Below are 20,818 nucleotides of genomic sequence, written 5' to 3' on the forward strand. Positions count from 1 at the left end.
GCATCCTTCAACTTAAAATCCTCCCTCATCTGTCTCAGTCTACAGGAATGACTGGAATTGCACCTTGAGGCTAACCGCTGCTTTACCGATCCAGCTCTCAGCGAGTGATAAGGTCACAACAACCTGTTAACTGCTGCACACACACAGATACATTTCAGCTGTGTTTGTTTATTCGTTGCTCCACCAGCGTTTCAGTTAATAATTTGTCGAGCTGTTGAAAAACCTGCAGTGGAATCGATGCAGACAGCGACACTCTTTTCCCCTTTTCCATGTTTAAGGGATTTGATCCGGGTCCTGCTGCTCGCTCACTCTGCTATACGGGCTGGGCACCTTGAGAAGTGAGCTATCCATTGTCAAACCTCTTTGACCTGCTCTCTCCTTCAGCCTCTCCTATTTCCGCACAAAGACTCTCTAATGCCAGGTAGCTGGCGCTGGCATTCCTGATGCATTCCACCATGGGGAAGTTGCTGGGATCAGGATGAAAAATGCCTGAAACAAAGGCCTACTCTCATTCACAGGGTTTAGGGTTCTGTGGGAAAGTCCAGGCTGGACAGAGGTTGGATGGCAGAGGAATGCAAAGCGGGGCATAGCTCACACAGTCTCTATGACACAGGCCCAAAGACACATTGACAATGCAGAGGTCTTCTTACATGGAGGAGTCAGAAGTCAGGAAAGAGGATGATCGGACGCAGGATAAGTGCAGTATATCCCTGTTTCTCATGCTTACACATGACAGTTCAGTCGTCCATTTAGCTGGTGTGATGAGAAGGGCTTTGGTGGAGTGCCTGCATGGGAGAAAATTTGACGGTTGCTAATACACCTCATTAGTTGTATTTGCCTTTATTAAAATGCAGCAGGATCTGACTTTTTGAGAAGCTGACAAGTATTTCTTGCTACAAAAATGAAAGTAGTCCCGAAGCTGGCTCAACTTGAAAGTCGCTTGTTAGACTTTCTAGCAAGACAAAGTTTATGTGTTAAAGAAATTCTTTGTGTTATCCTTTAGTGCGGTGGTCCCGACCCCCGGTGACCTGGGGGTGGCCCGGTGTGATATTTATAGTTTTCAGGGTTTTTAATCGTTAACTCGGTTTTCCTGGGTCTTTTCCCGTGTGTTAAGAATAAATTCTCTTTTTTTGGTACCAGGCCGCACAGAAAAAAATTAATAACTTACATTAGTTCCATTTTATTTATTATCTGACTCTGAACAGTGTTTTATTTTGAAAATGACTGAATTCTCTCCATTACTTCCATTTATGCCTCACTCTTGACGCATGTTAAGATACATTAACCCTAATATTAAACCCGCGAGCTAGCAAAATGAGTAAAAAAAAGACATCTTTTGATGGTTTCTTTGCAAATGGAAAAATGCCCAGTGAGGAGACAGAAGAAGAGCATACGAAAACCACTAAGAAAAAGAAAGCTGCATTTAACAGACAATACCAAAAGATCTACTTGAAATATGGATTTGTCTCAACAGGTGATTCCCACCCACTAAGCCCACTCTGCAATAACCGGCTCTCCAATGAGGCAATGAAGCCTTCAAAACTGCTTCGTTACTTGGAGACTAAGCACCCGACATTAAAAAGCAAGCCTTTGGAGTATTTTGAAAGAAAAAAGCGGGAACAAGAGGGACAAGAGCAATTACTGAGGGCCTCCAACAAATGCAAGTGCACTGAGAGCATCATACTTGGTGGTTAACCGTATTGCTTAGGATAAAAAGTCATTCACTATTGGTGAAGAATTGATCCTTCCCGCCACTAAAGATATTTGCTGTGAATTTTTCGGAGAGGCGGCGGTTAAAACAATAGCATAGGTGCCTCTGTCGGCTAGCACCATCACTCGTCGCATTGAGGAAATAGCAGAGCACATTGAGACACAGTTGTGTTGTTAGAGTTATTAACCACATTAAACACACAGAAGCAAGGTGGTTATCTCGAGGGAGATCGCTGGCCAGAGTTTTTGAATTATGAAATTATGAATTCAGAAAAGCAGTTACCGCTCGTAGCACATTTCAGTGACAAAGGGTGGGTCGCAAAATTAGATTTCTTATGCGACGTAGTCAGCCTACTAAATGAACTCAATCTGTCCCTTCAGGGGAAAATGACAACTGTCTTCAAGTTGGCAGATAAGGTAGCTGCATTTAAAGCCAAACTGGATTTATGGAGACAACGTGTAACAGAGGCATATTTGACATGCTTCAAACATTGGTGGGATGTTTGGAAGAGACTCAGCCTGAGGGGTCATTCTCCCAGCTAGTGCACAATCACCTGTCTTTGCATTTAAAAGAGTTTGAGTGCTACTTCGTAATCACAAAAGACGCACGAGCTGACAAGGAATTGATCTGCGACCCATTTGTCAATAAACTGGGGGAATCCAGCATGTCTGTGCAAGAAGAAGATCAACTGTTTGAGATCACAAATGATGGCGGCCTTAAAAGTATGTTCGAGACATCAACTTTGCCGGTATTCTGGATAAAAGTCTTGGCAGAATACTCCGAGATTGCCACAACAGCATTAAAAACCCTGTTGCCATTTCCGACATCATATCTGTGTTAAGCGGGGTTTTCTGCAGTTACAGCTACCGAAACAAGATTGCGGAGCAGACTGAGCATAAGCAACACACTTTGGGTGTCATTGTCCCCCATTACGCCCAGGTGGGACCGTCTCGTTGCAGAGAAACAAGGACAGGGCTCTCATTGATTTAGCTTCATGGTGAATTATATATTATCATGTACTTCATATTTGTTTTGTAGTTGTGTGTCTTATTTTGAAAGAAATATTTACACTTTACCATAGCAACCAGAGAGAATTAAGGGGCAGAGAGGAGGATGTTACTCTCAGTGTTGTTGGTGCATTTCAGGAGGTCGCTGCTAATAAAGTTACACAATTACACAGTGAATTCACTTTTATTATTATATTTACAAAATACCACAGTTTTTGTCTTGGTTGTATCATTTTATTTTGTTGTATTTATCTGCGACACCTTAATGGCTGGTCTGTGAAAATATTGTCTGACATTAAACCGGTCCATGGCACGAAAAAGGGGACCGTTGCTTTAGTGGATTAGAGAAAAATAAAATAAACATATTTGTGATTGAGAGAAGAGTTAGCATATGCTAATACTGAGTAGACAAACCAGTTAGCACCCCGCTATGCAGGCCCTGAGGGTTGGAGGGTTTGAGGAAGGTGTGAACTGCGCACCTGAGAAGGGGACTCCGACGTAGGGCAGCTAGGACACACTGGGAGTTCGGTTTTCCTCTGAGGGGAGAGTTATTGCTTGAGAGCCAACTGCCAAAAAGTGCCCGTTCTTCCCTCCAGTGGAAGTTGATCAATTGAGTCCTGTGATAAGCTGGCAACTTGACCAGGGTGTAAGCGCCACACTGAATAAGCAGTTAAAACAATTATTGATGAATGGTTCAGAAAAGAATAAAAAACCTGGAACTTTTGTTCTAGGGCAATTTTTAAGGTCCTTCTAAACTAACTGGCTACAAGAAACTTATGTTAGGGAGCAGATTGACCGATGCTTTGACAGTCGATCATGTTAAGTTGACAATGAAGTAATTGAGATCATATTTAGATGTAGATAATAATAAATGGCTTAAAAGTTTTCTTGAAATTTTGAAAAAACCTCTGGAAATGCTAACATGTATATATTTTAATTCTCAAAGAAATACTGATGAATTTAAAAAAAAGAGGAAAGCACGCATTTATTTTCATCTTTGCCATAATCTGATCTGTAAGTTCTTGCTTTATTTAACAGTGTAAAGGGACCTGTAGTCTGCCGTGCTCCTTACTTTGGACTACTTGCTGTCAAGCTGAAAACGAAGACTGACACTCTTATCTGCCTTTTAAATAGGAAGCTACGGCTAGCAGCAGTTAGCTTATCTTAGCACAAAGACTAAAAACAGCGGAAACAGCAAGTCTGGCCCCTATTAAACTCACTTATCTAATAATTTTTAACTGGTTCCTCAGTATGTTTTTGTTTGTTTGTTTTTGTTTACATTGTGGGTTTTTTATCTAATAAACCAAGATGAAAGCTATAAAAGAAATATGAATAATGAGGAAAAAATGATTTTGTGTAACTGAAATAGAAATTGATCAGCATTTCTGCTTCTAATTTTAATAACAAGAAATTTTCAGATTATTAGACCCACAGTAAGTTTTTTTTTTTTTTGTGTGTGTGTGTGTGTGTTTTTGTAAAGGTATGAAGTTAATTCCTTTAACGCCTTATGTAGAAATCAACTGCCTGGTTTTGCTTCACCCACCTGCACCGGAGCCATATCTGAACTGCGGCTTGTCATGATTTAGAGAGAAATGTTCTGTCAAAGCTTTTTCGCTCTCCAACCACAAATTCACTTCACCTGCTATGTGGAAAGGCAGTAGGCTGAGTATAATTTAAATTACCTGTAATTAATGACACCTGAATGCCTTTCATGTTTTGACAGAACGAATAAGTAATTATTTCCAAGCTCGGCTCAAGGCTTCGCTTCAGGGATGCTAGCGTGTCTCTGTCAGATAGTTGCTGAAATATCTCGATAGCTATCTGATGGTCTGCCATGATAATGTCTACAGCTATTTATGGTGCCCAGAAGATAAACTGTAATAATTTCACACTATTTCCTCTCCCTATGGGGTATGCAAATACATGCAAAACTAATGAGGGAGCTACTTTTTTGAAAGGCACTCTAATCAGATAAACTAAGGTGGGAAACACAGTAAACATCATACCTGTGCAACGCAGGCATGTTTGCAGGCTGATGTTAGCTCAAAGCACTGCTGTGCCTCATTTGCTAAAACATGCGTGTAAGGTCAGCAGGCATAATAATAATTTGGTCCCTGCCACTGTGTTACTTTAAGTATATCGTAAGTGTATCGTAAGTGTATTGCCTCAACTTCTTCTATTTTTTATTATATGTTTTTTTTAATTTAATGAGAAATAAAATCTTAATAAATTGTATTTTGTTGGTTGTACAAAAGTCTTTTCTTTTGACCTGGTTCTGTTTTTATTGTGATTTTCTTTTTCTCTGTGCACATAATTTGATTCAGCAGTGTATTTGTGATGTATTCACCAAATGACATTTTCCACCACAGAATTGAAAATTTTGTAAACGAAAAACCCCAAAAAATAAAAAGTAAGCAGACAGACAAGGGTCTGTTTGAGAGATCAGAATATTTAATAATCAGAGATAAAATAAGGTTGAGTGAAAAGTCGAGCAAGGAGGAGAATCTAAAGCTGATTTTGTGTTTGATAATTGTTTTGCAAAGTGGTAAAAGGAAAAAGAAAAAAGAAACGTAGATTAGTTGTATATCCTTGTAAATATTTCCAGGATCATATGACCTATGTTATTTCAGCTCCCGGTGATTTTAATTACTTACTGATTCCTGGTAATTTGATCTATAATAATGCAGTTTATCTGGCAAATAATAAGTAATGAAAGCTTTAAAATAAATGGATCAATATTTCCATCCGAAATATGACGGAGTAGAAGCAGGAAAGAGCATCAAAGTACATTTAACCTGTAGTTTAATGCTCACATAAATGTACTAAGTTACATTTCTACTGGTCCTATCCATGCCCTCATCCAATGTTGTTGAGCATGCTAGGTTAATAGCGCTCTAATCAAAAAACCACTGGCTGGGTAAATGGACTGATTGTTAAAGCTTTTATACTCTACCTGTGCTTTATAAGCACTTTTATCTATATCTAAGTGCTCTCTATCTAACGTTCACACTCTGAGGGGAACTGCCGGGGGTTCAGCATCTTGCCCAAGAATACTTTGGCATGCAGAGGTTCAATCCCTGCAGAGAAGCCAAGGATTGAAGTCCCCACTTTCCCCAGCTGATTAGTAGATGATGCGCTCTACTTCCTGAGCCAGACCCAAAAGGATCGGCCAATCGTACTTCAGGGGATAGGTGGCCCACCTCACTCCACCCCTCATAAACACACTCCTATTGGAGGGCAAGGATCAGCAGAAAACTGTTCACATATCTAAATGAAGGTGAAATCAAGTTCCATGGGGACGTGTGCATAGATAAAATATTCTTTCCTACTTAAGCCTTTCTAATTTTCTCTGACACTATTTGCTGTACGCAGGAAGACAGGAAAAATTCTGCATTTGATCAAATTTAGGTTAAAAAGAAGATAAAATGTGATTGTGTTCATGTGACATTATGCATGGTTGAAGACCAGAATGATTCAGACTCACTGCAGTCAAATTAACAGAGCTCTTTTCGTCTCTGTGTGATAAAGCCTGTATAGATAGTGACAAATATCACGAAATCTTGTGGATCCGATTAAGCAGCCAAAGATATGCTGTTAAGCCAGAAGATTTCCTGCTTAATTTACATGAAAATAGCAGCTGGAATGGTTTATCTGTAGTTTCCACATTTCACACATAACTTGCGTCTTGCGTTACCTGTAAACAATGCCTTTCACGACACACAAATACATGCTGGCAGTTTCTGATAAACCTTTTTGCCTCAAAGGCTTCTGTCGAGCCAGTTTTTCACATGGAGATTAAATCGCGGCTGAGCACACCTAAACAATTAAAGCTGCCATTTGTTTATGCTCCGAGCTGCGGTCTGCTATCAGCTCAGGCACTTTATCATCTCCAGGGCCTATATGTAGCATGTGGTTGTGGCGCGTTGGAGATGGAGTATGTGGGGAAATGAAAGGAGATCTGTTGCAGGCCACAGGCCCCTACACATTCTCTGATGTGGCTTTAAGACTTCCTAGGAAATGTGAGGCCTCCTGGGATAGCGCTTAAGTGGTCTCTAGAGTTTTGCGAGCGTGTGTTGGGAGTGTGAATGAGTGCATGTGTCTGTAGCATACTGTATCTGGGTGTTTTTTGTTTTGTTTTGTTTTCTTCCTGTAGCTATATTGTTGATCTCTTTCTTCCTTTGAGGCATGAGGATCCAGTTTTCAAGGAATCAGGGGGGTGTCGCAGAAATCGAAAGAACACACCGTATCGCACAGGCAATTTGTTTCCATGGGCCGTGCCTGCTGATATGATTTTGTCTTTCAAATTTCACTTCTGCTTTACAACTGTGAAACACACAAGCTTTAAAACACACTGCTTTCTCATAGCCTGTTATCAGTCCTGCTCAAACAAGGTGCTGGCTCATGAGATAAACAGTGAACTATTATCTCTGCCATCTTTAGTTCTGTGTGCTCTTGAGTGGGTTCAGTTGGAGAAAAATGTTAATGTTCATGGGTATTCAATATCATATCCCCTTTTTCTTTTTGTTAAGTGAATAAGGCTGCAAAGAGGCTCAGCCCCTCTCATCTGCAGCCTGTTATGGCGGAGCGGGAAGATGACATCATATTGGTCTCAGCAGCGGCTGGTAATTGGCTCTCTCTCCTCCTCCAGCGGTACGGGCCAAACAGAACACACAAGTGGAGCTAGGCAATGCGAGTCAGATGCTCTGGGTTTTTCCAGAGTGGCTGGTGGGGCCTCAGTGCAGACTCGAAGCCAAGAGGCCTCGCAGAAGGGGTGTGCTGGTCCAACTGTAAATGTCAGAAATGAATGAAGGGCCTCAACTCAAAATGAAATCTGATATAATGCGCCGCAGGCCCAGCCCGTTTGATCTGCTGCATAATCCGCTGCTGCTCGTCTGGATCACTGACATTTGCTGCGATATGACATCGCAAAAGCATTTTCATGTGGACGCTCTTTCGAGAGCCAGCTTCAGCAAGCTCTCAGCCCACACAATGTTCCATTACAGTGAAAACTGAGCAGCTACACCTCTCTGGGCTGTAGAGGAGCTGCAGCCAGTGACTATTTGTAATATTAAAATCAGCGCATGCTTTCTCAGTACTGAAGAAATTCACATGCTCTGCAATGCGGATGCATTCCTGACGACGGATGATGTAAAGCTCCACAAGGCTTTATCCTAAAATTCCCAGCACATGTCAGTAACATCTGGAAATGAGCTTAAACCTGTGCAGGTTCAGATGCGAATCCCATCAGCAGGAGAATAACACACAAAAACAAATAACCCTATTAAGTTTTTTAGGCAGCTGTTTGATGTGGCAACATGGGCAAAGTGTAATTGGTTGCAGTGAGTCTGTGAATGAGACCTGCTTCGGCCCCGAGGGCGCTCCCACACGCAGCATGTGGCCCGACCTGAGTTGTTGGATACGTCTGTTGTAATAAAGCACAGTCCTTATCTTTTATGGCGGCCGGTCAGTTGTGCCACCATGTTTCCTGCCACAGAGGCGGTTGTACGAAAAACAAAGGTGCGCTGATCATTTGATTACAGAGGATTACATAAACCTCTATGTTATCATCTAACAGAAAAAGTTGTGAGAACATGTTGGCTGTCTTAAGCCAAGTGTGGGAAAACATGCGCTCCTGGTGTGTTTAAAAGAGGGTGCAGTGCTCAGCGTGTTGGCACGTGCCCGCCCGCCTGTCTGTTGACTATTGTTGTTTCCCCACATCAGTGGCAGATAAATGGATGTCAGTTGTGAAAGGAAGGTCACAGTGCAGTTGTAGGTGGTGAGAACATCAACAGAGTTCCTGTCAGGGCCGAGATGCAACTCAGCGTCTGTGGGTAAAACGACTGACTGAGCAAAAAGTGTGAGACAAGCTGCTCTGCTTGGAATGAGTCTGAGTGCTTTCATTCTCAGTGCTCTGTCAGGTCCTGCACTGAGCTGTGAAGAGGTGCATGGCAATAACACAGTGTAGGTGTTGTAAAAAATAAATGCTTTTTTCCCCAATTTTTTTTGCTTCAGTAGGTTTCTGCAGAAACACACTGGCCTTAAAGGTGATTAAAGATCGATCAGTAATCATTTCCAAAGCTGGGTTTAAAGTTTAAAGCTCTGCCTTTGTAATGTTTAAAGCGGTGTTTTATTATTCTTCACCCACAAGGGGCAGCAGAGCAGGCTTTGAAGGAAACACTGGTGCATTTTCGCTCCACTGTAGTTGTTGTGGTGAGCATATTAGCAAAAAGCTGTTATGTCCACGCCCTCTCTTTCTTTATGTCACCCCGCCTATAGCCCCATTCTCCTCCTGCGGGAAAATCAGCAGCCAGATGTTAATTAAAACAATGCACTGCAGTGGCCCTGAAAGATAGAGGACTGCTGACCTCCTCGCGTACATCTATGTCAGTGAATGAATAAATAAGCTACTTCAAGAAAAAACCGAGGGACACAGAAAGAGAAAAGAACGCTGAATTTGCTTGAAAAACCCTCAAACAAGTGTAATGTCAGTAAGCATAAACTGAGAGAAGTGTCTGGTAAAACATTCATGCTGCAGTTCTGGGTGTGAAACATTTTACTGTAATCATGAATGAGCTTTTTCACTTCCTGCAATAAGTCATCTGAGGACAGAGAGTTCATTTTGAATGGAGTCTCGGCTCCACTTAAATTCCACAAGAATCTGGTCAGAGCTGAAACTTAAGCGGAAAAAGTCCCCGTGTAGCTTATTTTTCATTTTCTGCTGCTACTGATGCGCATTTCCCAGGACATCCTCACTGCCTCTCAGCTGGTGAGCTAGCTGTCCAGGCATAAACTGTGCCTGAGGGAGGAAATGATTCTAGCATGAGGGAATGTGTTATCGTTTTCTCCTTCTTGTGCGTGCTCCTCTTAACCAGCTGAGTGTTATATGTTTATGTTGCTTATCTGCAAAAAGAGAAAGAAGCACATTTCACAGCTTGGGCGAGGGTGACTTGTGTCTTCTGCACTTCTTCTTCTTTTCTTTTTTTTAAGAATTGGACATTTCCTTGTGTCTCGTCAGTGCGATTAGTCCAGACAGGACATGTGCACTGAAATATCAAATGTCTTGTAGGCTGTCGTCTGACTGCACAGTGCAGTCCATATCATGTTCCCCATCCGTGAAAGGCTGCTCTTTGAAGGAAGTAGACCAAGCTGTTGTTGGGCATTAATACCTTTGTTGTTCCTTTCTGTTAAACAGCAATATTTGCAGTCACAGCCCAGTTAGTACACTTTCATGTCATGTCTGTTTGCCCTGAGGATGCACGCCTAATTTTTTCTAACAGCAACGTTGAGCCTCTCTAGCCGACTTCGAATCAGCTCCCTGAGGTGTGTTTATATCAAAAATGCATGCTGAATGGAAGAGACAAAGCGGTTGAGAAAGAGTCTCGGTGGCAAAGTTGCAAAACCATAACTTTGTGACTTTTTTTTTGCTGAGCTTAAGTAATGCTGCATTATGTAAAACATTTATGTTGTTTGGCCACAGTGTAGAAATTCTAAAGAATGTTTTAGTGTTCATTTATGAGAGCATGGTCATGCGTCTGTGCTTGAAATTTATATGGTCCAAGAAAATTTACCAGGTATCTGAGGTTTTTTTTTTCCAGATGGCTGATCCTCATGATGTCATTGACTCAGTGGAAGCAAACCTCACTTCGTGGCAGTACAAAGGGAATTCCGACAGCATTTCAGAAAGCGTCAGGCACTGTCCCAAAAGGGGATCCTACAAACTTCTGTGAGAAAGGAAATGCCAGATGAAAAGATCCCCAGGTTGACCTTGAACGTCTTGTAGTGCCACTCCACCTGATACTCTAAGCTGGGCTTTGTTTGGATTAAAAGACAGCGCAAGCGCGTGAATGTTCTCTTCCTGTTTTCCAGATCTTAGAAATCTTAGATAATATGAAGGATTCTTGCATTTTAGTTAGGTAATAAATATATTTTGTACTCAATATAATTACTATAATCCAAGATATTTGCATTTAAAATGTGTCCCATCATTACTGGACATACTCAAAGCCAGGTTTGTTTGTGACTACTTTATTTATTGAGACGTTAAGATGCCAAATTTAACATTTGACTGCACAATAAAAAGAAAAAAGTTTTTTTGTTTTGTTTTTACATAAACAAGGCTGTTCTGGCTCCTTAAGAGTCACCACTCATGTTATGTAGTGTTATACAAGTTCATGCGATCTTTATTCGTTTCTGGCACACTGTTCATTTTATTTTGACATTCTACCGGAAGTGCTACTTCTCATTACTTCCTGTCTAACGGGAGAAGGACAGTTTGCTACTCCTGTGCCTGCCTATGCTACCTCTTAAGCCAGCACAGTCTGTAAGTTGGCAGTATTGTTGTGTTTTATGTTAGCACTAACTGCCGTGTGTTGTTTGTGATATTTTGAGAAAGCAAATTGACTCAATGATGTGCTTTATTAGTCATTAGCCTAAACGCTAATTAGCGCTAGCTAACCGCTAACGTTAGCTTGTTAGCTTGTTTCGTTCTGCTTTGCTTTGCATAGTAACAGGTCATAGCATCTTCTAATTGTAAGAATGTTTGCTTATATTAGCTCACATGGGATATTTTGTGTTTGTTTACAGTTTTACCATTCATCCATTCATGTATTTCGACAAAGCCATGCTATGCATCCAATCAAATAAATCCACCAGAAAGGAACAACGGTGTGGTTTTTTCTACATGGGATGATGGTTGTCTGTCTGCCTAGTTAAGTGCGAGGGCAGAACAGTAAAAAGACTGGCGAAACGGCTACTTCAGGAGGCAGTCTTCCAGACATCTGACCCAGACGCCACTATGCTGTCAGCAGAGGAGGAGCAGCTGGAGGTACGGTCCACCTGCTCTGGATCTACATCCAGATCCCGCAGCTCACTCGCCAAAGCAGCAGTCGAAGCACGGGCAAAGGCCGAAGCAGCACGCGCCAGAGCAGAGTTTACACGACGGGAGATTGAGGTGAAAATGAGGCAAGCAGAGTTAAGTGCTACATTAGAAGCACTAAAAGAAGAAAAGGAAGCAGAAGCTGCGCTCGCTGAAGCCAATGTATTTGAAGCAGCAATAGCAGAGGAGCTTCCAGCTTCAACCCAGTCATACAGACTACAGAGTTATCTTGGATATTCTTCACCAGAGCATCGCAGAGAAGACTTGCCGGACCCCAAACACTTTACGCCGATAAAACAATGTGACATCAGTCCAATCCCCGATCCAGCCACTTCACCTCAATATGTCCCACAGGTAAATCAACAGGACATCAAATATGAGATTGGCAGCCATCTGACACCAGCTGCTGATACCCAAGAAAAATGTGGCCAAAGGTATGTAAGTACCACACCGCAACCTATGAGCTTTTCCCCTTACACTCCACCTTTCCAGCCAACGCAAATCAACAACGGGAACAGTGACTTTGCTAATCTCGCTAAGTTTCTGGCAAAAAGAGAATTGGTGGCAGACGGTCTGACAAAGTTTACGGACAGAGCAGAGGACTACTGGGCATGGAGAGCTTCTTTCTGTAACGCTATTGAAGGGTTAAGCTTAAAGCCTAGCGAACAGTTAGATTTGCTCACCCGGTGGCTTGGAGAAGAGTCGTCTAAGCATGCCAAACGTATACGCTCTGTCCATCTCAACAATCCAGCAGAGGGCCTACGTCGAGTTTGGACACGGCTACAAGAATGTTATGGCACCCCAGAGGCTATTGAGAAGTCGCTCCTTGACAGACTTGAACGCTTTCCTAGAGTGTCAAACAAAGACCCCCAGAATCTCAGAGAACTTGGCGACCTACTTTCTGAAATTGATGCAGCCAAATCAGACGGCTCTTTACCTGGGCTAGTGTATTTGGACACATCACGTGGCATTGCCCCGATAGTTGATAAGTTGCCAACAAATCTTCAAGACAGGTGGATGTCAGAGGGGACTAAATACAAGCAGAGACATGATGTATATTTCCCTCCATTCTCATTCTTCTGTCGCTTCATACAAGATGAAGCGAAAATGAGAAACGACCCCAGTTTTAAGTCTACTGTATCAGGTCCCACATCCTATCCAACAACTCACGACAACCACTATACAAGATTTGCCAAGTCAAGACCACCTGTTGCCGTCCACAAAACAGAGGTAAACAAAACTCACAAACCAAACTTAGGCAGCACGAGTGAGTTCACAAACAAACTGTGTCCCATCCACAAGAAACCGCACCCGTTAAAGAAGTGTAGAGGTTTCAGGGAAAAGACACTAGATGAGCGTAAGGCATACCTCAGGGAACACAACATCTGTTTTAGGTGCTGCAATTCCTCAGCTCACCAAGCTAAAGACTGTAAGGAAGAGATTACTTGCCTAGAGTGCAACAGCAACAAACACGTTGCAGCGCTGCATGCAGGTCCAGCTCCATGGACACAAAACACAAAAGCTCAAAACATTGCCCCAGACCAGGACAGGGAGGAGCATGGCGGGGAGAGTAGCCTAGACTTGGAGACTAGCTCAGCATGCACTCAAGTTTGTGGGGACTTAGGTGGGGGGCGTTCCTGCTCCAAAATATGTCAAGCCTACATTTATCCAAAGGGGCATCCAGACAAAAAGGTCAAGGTTTACGCTATCATAGATGACCAGAGCAATAGGTCATTAGCGAAGTCAAATCTTTTCGACACCTTTGGCATCCCAATGAGCAACCTAGCGCCATACACACTTAAGACATGTACAGGGGTTTCCACTACAAATGGCCGCTTAGCTGAGAACCTCTTTATACAGTCTGTTGATGGCCAGTTCAGCTCTCCTCTGCCTTCTTTGCTCGAGTGTGACTCACTCCCAGACAACAAGAATGAAATACCAACGCAAGAGATTGCCCTAGCCCATCAACACCTCAAACACCTAGCAGATCATATGCAGCCCCTAGACCCTGAGGCTGACATTATGTTGCTGTTAGGCCGAGACATAATACAAGTGCACAAAGTGTATGAACGAGTGAATGGACCAGTCAATGCTCCATTTGCCCAGAGACTTGCACTTGGGTGGGTTATTGTAGGTGATGTATGCCTAGGAGGAGCCCATAAGCCAGCCATCATAGGCACATACAGAACGAGTGTTCTAGAGAACGGGCATCCAAGTCTCCTAACACCCTGTCAAAACAGCTTTCATGTCAAAGAGCAGTCACACAACAAATCCTGGAACACTCACAGTTCATGTCAAATAGGGAAACACATATTCCAGCAAAGTGAAAAGGACGAGGAGCTAGCCCCTTCCTTTGAGGACCAAGCCTTTCTAGAAATTATGGAAAGAGACTTTTACCAAGACGATGCAAATAGCTGGACAGCTCCACTTCCTTTCCGTACACCGAGAACCCACCTCCCAAACAACAGAAACCAAGCACTCAGCCGCTTAGAGTCGTTGTGCCGCACATTAAATAAACGCCCTGAGATGGAGAGACATTTTATGGATTTTATGCAGGGGTTATTTGACAGGGATCACGCCGAACCAGCACCAGCTCTCGAAGAAGGAGAAGAATGCTGGTATCTGCCCTTCTTTGGCGTTTATCACCCGCAGAAGCCCGGGAACATCAGGGTGGTATTTGACTCAAGTGCTAAGTTTCAGGGAGTGTCCTTAAATGATGTGCTGCTCAAAGGTCCAAATATGAATAACAGTCTGATTGGGGTGCTCATCCGTTTCAGAGAAGAAACGGTGGCTGTCACAGCGGACATACAACAAATGTTCCACTGCTTTCAGGTGCGAGAAGACCACAGGAACTTCCTCCGGTTCCTTTGGTACCGCAACAATGACCCAAGAGAGCCAGTTGTCGAGTACAGAATGAAAGTGCACGTGTTCGGCAACAGCCCCTCTCCAGCGGTGGCAATTTTCGGTCTGAGAAAGGCAGCACACCTGTTCGACACACAGCACTATTCTGAGGCCAAACAGTTTGTTCAAAGACATTTCTATGTCGACGATGGACTCAAATCCCTCCCTACTGAGTCAGAGGCAATTAAGCTCCTCAAAGACACACAGGAGCTGCTCGCTGCGTCCAACCTGAGGCTCCACAAAATAGCTTCAAACAGCCCAAATGTCATGAAAGCATTCTCTACTGTAGACTTGGCAAGCGGGCTCAAGGACATAGATTTCAACACAGAGTTTCCTCCAATGCAGAGAAGCTTAGGAGTATGTTGGGACATTGAAGGCGACACCTTCACATTCAGAGTCTCTCAAGCCGAAAAGCCTTACACGAAAAGAGGTGTTCTGTCCACTATCAACAGCCTTTTTGACCCGCTGGGGTTTGCAGTGCCAGTGAGCATCAAGGGGAGGGCACTGTTGCGGGAGCTGACAAAAGAGACTTGTGGGTGGGATGAGACTCTTCCAGAGGGCATCTTTAAGGAGTGGTCAGAATGGAAGAATGCTCTCAAACAACTCGAGCAAATCCGTATCCCAAGGCCATACTGCCCCTTCTCCTTTCTTGGTGCGAAGCACAGAGAAATCTGTGTCTTCTGTGATGCATCAACCCAGGCTATTGCAGCCGTGGCTTACCTGAAGTTAACGAACAAAAATGGTGAGACAGAGTTTGCGTTCATATTCGGGAAAGCCAAACTTGCCCCCAAGCCCGATCTTACCATTCCCAGGCTCGAGCTGTGTGCATCGGTGTTAGCGGTGGAAGTTGGGGAACTAATCAGAGATGAAATGGACATTCAGATTAGTAACATGCGCTTCTTCTCCGACAGCAAAGTCGTTCTTGGCTATATCTACAATGAGGCAAGAAGATTTCACGTTTTCGTGAACAACTGGGTGCAACGCATCAGACGAGCAACAGTACCAACTCAGTGGGGCTATGTACCCTCGGTGCACAACCCGGCCGATCACGGATCCAGATCTCTACCTGCCGAAAAACTGTTGTCCAGCACATGGTTGAAAGGGCCGGAGTTTCCCTTAAAGCCCTTACAGAGCAACTCATCAGGTACATTCCAACTTCAAAACCCCGACTCAGACATTGAAGTTCGTCCCTTGATCACTGCCACCATTCAAACATCATACCCCTGTTTAAAGACTGCAAACTTAGAATCTTTCTCCAGCTGGCAGTCCCTTACCAGGGCAGTTGCACGTTTGGCACACATTGCACGCACCTTTAAGGTAAAGCAATCAGGCGGACAATGTAAGGGATGGCATATATGTCATGAACTCACTACCTCAGATTTTGAGCAAGCAAGAGAGACGGTTATAAAAGCAGTCCAACAAGAAAGCTTCCCAGAGGAGCTCAAACAAATAGAGTCAAGGAAGGACATCCCAAAGAAAAGCCCTCTCTTAAAGCTTTCTCCCTACCTTGACAAATCAGGCCTCCTGAGGCTTGGCGGACGCCTTCTTCATTCTGACCTTGAGTCCGCAGAAAAACACCCCTTGATTATGCCGCACAAACACCATGTAACTAACCTGTTAGTCCGCTATTACCATGAAAGGGTCAGGCACCAGGGGCGTCATCTTACAGAGGGTGCTTTAAGATCCGCAGGTTACTGGGTCTTAGGAGGTAAACGCCAGATCAGCAGCCTCATTTACTCATGCGTAGTTTGTCGCAAGCTAAGGGGAGTAACACAGTTTCAAAAAATGTCAGATCTTCCTGCAGAACGCCTTAGTGCTGAGCCTCCATTCTCTTACGTAGGCATAGATGTGTTCGGGCCATGGTCTGTTGCCTCTCGTCGTACTCGGGGCGGACTTGCCAGCAGCAAACGATGGGCAGTGATGTTCACCTGCATGAGCACAAGGGCAGTTCACCTTGAGATCATAGAGGGGATGGACACGTCTAGCTTCATTAACGCTCTCCGCAGGTTCTTTTCAGTCAGAGGACCTGCAAAGCAATTGAGATCGGATTGTGGAACTAACTTCACAGGAGCCTCCAGGGAGCTAGGGTTTGACAAAAGGATTCCTTGTGACCCACGTGTTAAATCCTTCCTAAATGATCATGGATGTAGTTGGGTCTTCAACCCTCCCTACTCTTCTCACATGGGGGGCAGTTGGGAGCGGATGATAGGAGTGGCACGTAAGATATTAGACTCCCAGCTCGCTCAACTTGGTTCCAGGCCCCTCACGCACGACGTCCTGATCACCTTCATGGCAGAGGTGGCCGCCATCATCAACGCACGGCCGCTGGTTCCAGTGTCAAGTGATCCCGATGTTCCGTGCATCCTTACTCCCGCCACACTCCTCACGCAAAAAGTTGGTGCACCTCCAACACCCTTAGGTGACTTCGGGGAGAAGGACCTCTACAGGCAACAGTGGAAAAGAGTTCAGAGTCTGGCCAACTCTTTCTGGCATCGCTGGCGTAAGGAATACTTATCAACACTGCAATGCCGCCGCAAGTGGCATTCCACCAGACCAAACCTGCAGCAGGGGGATGTGGTCCTCCTGAAAGATCCTCTCGTGAAGAGAAATCAGTGGCCCATGGGGGTGGTTGCAAAGGTTCATCCTAGTAGTGACGGACTTGTCAGGAAGGTAGAAGTCAAGGTGGTGAAAGATGGTAAAGCTAAAGTTTACTTTAGGCCAGTCACAGACGTTGTTCTTCTTGTATCAGCTGCTGTGCAACAAGTTTAGTTTGGGTACAAGTGTGACATCTTACCGATGTCAGGCGGGGAGTGTTCTGGCTCCTTAAGAGTCACCACTCATGTTATGTAGTGTTATACAAGTTCATGCGATCTTTATTCGTTTCTGGCACACTGTTCATTTTATTTTGACATTCTACCGGAAGTGCTACTTCTCATTACTTCCTGTCTAACGGGAGAAGGACAGTTTGCTACTCCTGTGCCTGCCTATGCTACCTCTTAAGCCAGCACAGTCTGTAAGTTGGCAGTATTGTTGTGTTTTATGTTAGCACTAACTGCCGTGTGTTGTTTGTGATATTTTGAGAAAGCAAATTGACTCAATGATGTGCTTTATTAGTCATTAGCCTAAACGCTAATTAGCGCTAGCTAACCGCTAACGTTAGCTTGTTAGCTTGTTTCGTTCTGCTTTGCTTTGCATAGTAACAGGTCATAGCATCTTCTAATTGTAAGAATGTTTGCTTATATTAGCTCACATGGGATATTTTGTGTTTGTTTACAGTTTTACCATTCATCCATTCATGTATTTCGACAAAGCCATGCTATGCATCCAATCAAATAAATCCACCAGAAAGGAACAACGGTGTGGTTTTTTCTACATGGGATGATGGTTGTCTGTCTGCCTAGTTAAGTGCGAGGGCAGAACAAAGGCAATATGTTAAAGTCTGATTAATCCTCTGATTTCTGGCTCTTTTCCACACCGTGTATTCTGCCGTGTCTCTAGATGGCGCTCCTCCCTGAGCCATGGTTCTGTTGGAGGTTTCTTCCTTTCAAAAGGGAGTTTTTCCTTCTCACTGTTGCCAAATGCTTTCTCATCGATTGTTATCTGATCGTTGGAGTTTTCTCTCTATTATTCTATGGTGTACCTTACAATATAAAGCACCTTCAGACAACAGGGGGCAAAATGATTTTGCGGGTTTTCTCTATATTATTGTAGCATTTTTATCTTACAATATAAAGCACCTAGAGGCAACTTTCATTGTGATTTGGTGCTGTACAAATCAAACCGAACTGAATTGGATTAAACACTCAGTATTGATCTGCTGCTTGAGTTTTTGCATGTCATGGTGCTGAATGCAAAGTGTGGAAATTATACCAACACACTTTATTTGTATTAGCAACAGACCGTGCGCAGGAAACCTTACACAGTGCAAACATACACACTCCCATTCACATCCGAGTACACAATCTGACAGCAGCCACTGAAAGGGTGTAGAGAAGAGCCGCACCTTGAGAGCCCCAACAACTTTTTTCATGTCTCGCAAACAGAAACAAGTCTCAAGCTTCTTCCTCCCACACAGCACATTTCACACATTCCACATGAATGTTTGCTTTTTTTTCTTTCTTTTTTTTGGACTTTTTTTTTGCTTTACCAGGTCACGAGAATCAATCCAGTGCAGCATTTTGTGTCTCACCAGCTTCTGGAGATCACTCTACAAAGACTATTTATTTCATCTTGTGCAACTCCTTCTTTGCATAGTCATCGTTTTTTTTTCTGCAGTCCAATTGAAAGTCTTGCTTCTCCCTGTGAGTATTTATGTCCTCATGGGCTAACCATAAAGATAGCTTCCCCATGCTTTCATTTCCTCACTCACAGTGGGAATCCTGACCAAGGGCTTGAGCTCTGGTCATCGCTCCAACTACAACACGTCTCACTGCTTCCTGTTATCGGTGATTACATAAGGTTGGGAAACAAAGACATCCTAGGTTGTCGGGGAAGCGACGAGCTTCCCTGTCGACATCCACGAGAATGGAATAATTGGACTTTTCATAGCGACGCTGATGGAAGACGCAGCTGTTGGCATTCAGAAACATCCTTGTGTACGAACACAGCCTTGGAAATATGAATAATACTCCAAATCATTCAGCGTTCTATCACAACGTTAATTCTGGCTTTCTTGTGTCATTTCAGTGGTTACCTCAGCCTGAAGTTTCCTGATTTGAAAGTCCTGGTCAGCTGTTTGCATGTTTTGGTTTGGCTGTGTGGGTTTCACAGGTTTGGTTAATTTTAAAATGATGTGAAAGTAAGTGGTTGTCTGGCTCGTTGTTTTGGGCCCGTGACACAATAGCAACCTGTCTGCCTCTTGCTCTGAAACAGCTGGGAGAGGATCCAGCACCCATGAGAAAAAAAATGGATAAATGTGTTTGACTCAGTTTGAAACAGTGTCTGCACCGCATCGGTATGGGCTAAAGTGACCAAATCACCCTCTATACGTGGAATATGTGTGTGTGTCTTCGTGTCCCACATCTCAAGACAATGTCCCAGATTTTGGCTTGTTCTGTAGAACGTGCACTTTTCGAACGTTTTACTTTTACCCAGTGCAAATGAAGGAAAGGCTTTTTATCACAGCTAGTAGAACATCACCCTTCCTGCCATCCTCATCAGTGAAAGTTACGAGTCAGCAAAAAGTCACAAGCGTTGCAGATTTTGTTGAATATGATGGAAACTTCTGCTGAGAAAACAAGGTGGCAGAATATTCTGAGAAACAGAACCTCAACACAAATAAAAAACTATCTATCTATCTATCTATCTATCTATCTATCTATCTATCTATCTATCTATCTATCTATCTATCTATCTATCTATCTATCTATCTATCTATCTATCTATCTATCTATCTATCTATCTATATTGCACAGCAGATGTTTTTCGACTCAGCTTTTCATAACGTGATAAGCAATGCAAAACTGATTTTTTTTAAAAATAGGTGACCTGTTTGTTTTGCATTTCCTCATTTTGTGTTATATAAACAATGCTGCGATGAAACGATTCAGTGTCGCCAAAATAAATAATGAGGTGAAAGTAAACCCTTTGAGGCAAAAACCTCTCGATGCTATCACCTGCTGCAGGCACAGACTGAATCATTCGGACGACATTTGACAATTTCAGCCTCAGCATATATCAATAAAGACGTGGTTTGATGACTATTAGAACAGTTTCTGGGGGTTTTTTAAGAGTAGCTGCATAGACAGAGATCACCCTAACTAACTTCTGACATGCACCCAGTCATTTTGTTCAAATAGGAAGGTGTAGAATATGACAGAAACCACTCAGAGCTCCTGATAAAGTAACAGAATTAAAGACTTTATTCTTTCAATCACACAAAGCTACTCCAGTGGAGTAGATATAAATATGAAAAGCATGACTGGTCCCCTTTAAGTGGCCTAGATAGCCATCCAGGGAGTCAGCATGCACCATGAACTCAGAAAATCTGACCTAAGTAACATTCAATCGGCTACTCCAATGCTTCTCCTCTTATAACATGCCAAAATTCTTTGGACTATTCCTTTAACAAGCAAAACTGTCGTCCTCGTGGAAGCATTAGACAAAAGGTCACAAGAGTAGTTTGACTGTTTGCACCAAAATTCTTGGCAATCCAACAGACAAGCAGCTACAGGTATCTCAGGCCCTGGTGTGTCACATGATGCCTTTTGTGCATATTTCTGGGGTAAATACAGTGTGTAGGTCACTGTGGACAGTGCTGAGGATGCAGAGTGATACAGCGGGAACTTCAGCAGCACTCCCCGGGGACTAGGCCTCGGTCCTGGG

General features: G+C 43.4%; 2 protein-coding genes across 2 annotated transcripts in view; both read left to right on the forward strand.

The window, feature by feature from the left end:
• The first annotated feature begins 10,865 nt into the window (after positions 1 to 10,865).
• Positions 10,866 to 17,269, forward strand: LOC147310224 (uncharacterized). The gene is made up of 2 exons (XM_086268266.1): positions 10,866 to 11,038; positions 11,302 to 17,269. Exon 2 carries the CDS (start codon positions 11,513 to 11,515, stop codon positions 17,261 to 17,263), a length of 5,751 nt encoding a protein of 1,916 aa, XP_086124392.1. The 5' UTR covers positions 10,866 to 11,038; positions 11,302 to 11,512; the 3' UTR covers positions 17,264 to 17,269.
• Positions 17,270 to 17,445: 176 nt separating this feature from the next.
• The window catches only part of LOC147310225 (G1/S-specific cyclin-D2-like), a 38,579-nt gene continuing 35,206 nt past the window's right edge, over positions 17,446 to 20,818 (forward strand). The window contains exon 1 of the mRNA XM_086268267.1: positions 17,446 to 17,507. The gene's annotated coding sequence lies outside the window, so the exon portion shown is untranslated. The remainder of the gene's footprint in view (positions 17,508 to 20,818) is intronic.

The sequence above is a fragment of the Aulonocara sp. 'chitande type north' Nkhata Bay genome, linkage group LG17 (assembly GCF_057382095.1).
Source record: "Aulonocara sp. 'chitande type north' Nkhata Bay isolate Kocher_YH1m ecotype deep benthic linkage group LG17, A_spYH_male_GT1.1, whole genome shotgun sequence".
Lineage (NCBI taxonomy): Eukaryota > Metazoa > Chordata > Actinopteri > Cichliformes > Cichlidae > Aulonocara > Aulonocara sp. 'chitande type north' Nkhata Bay.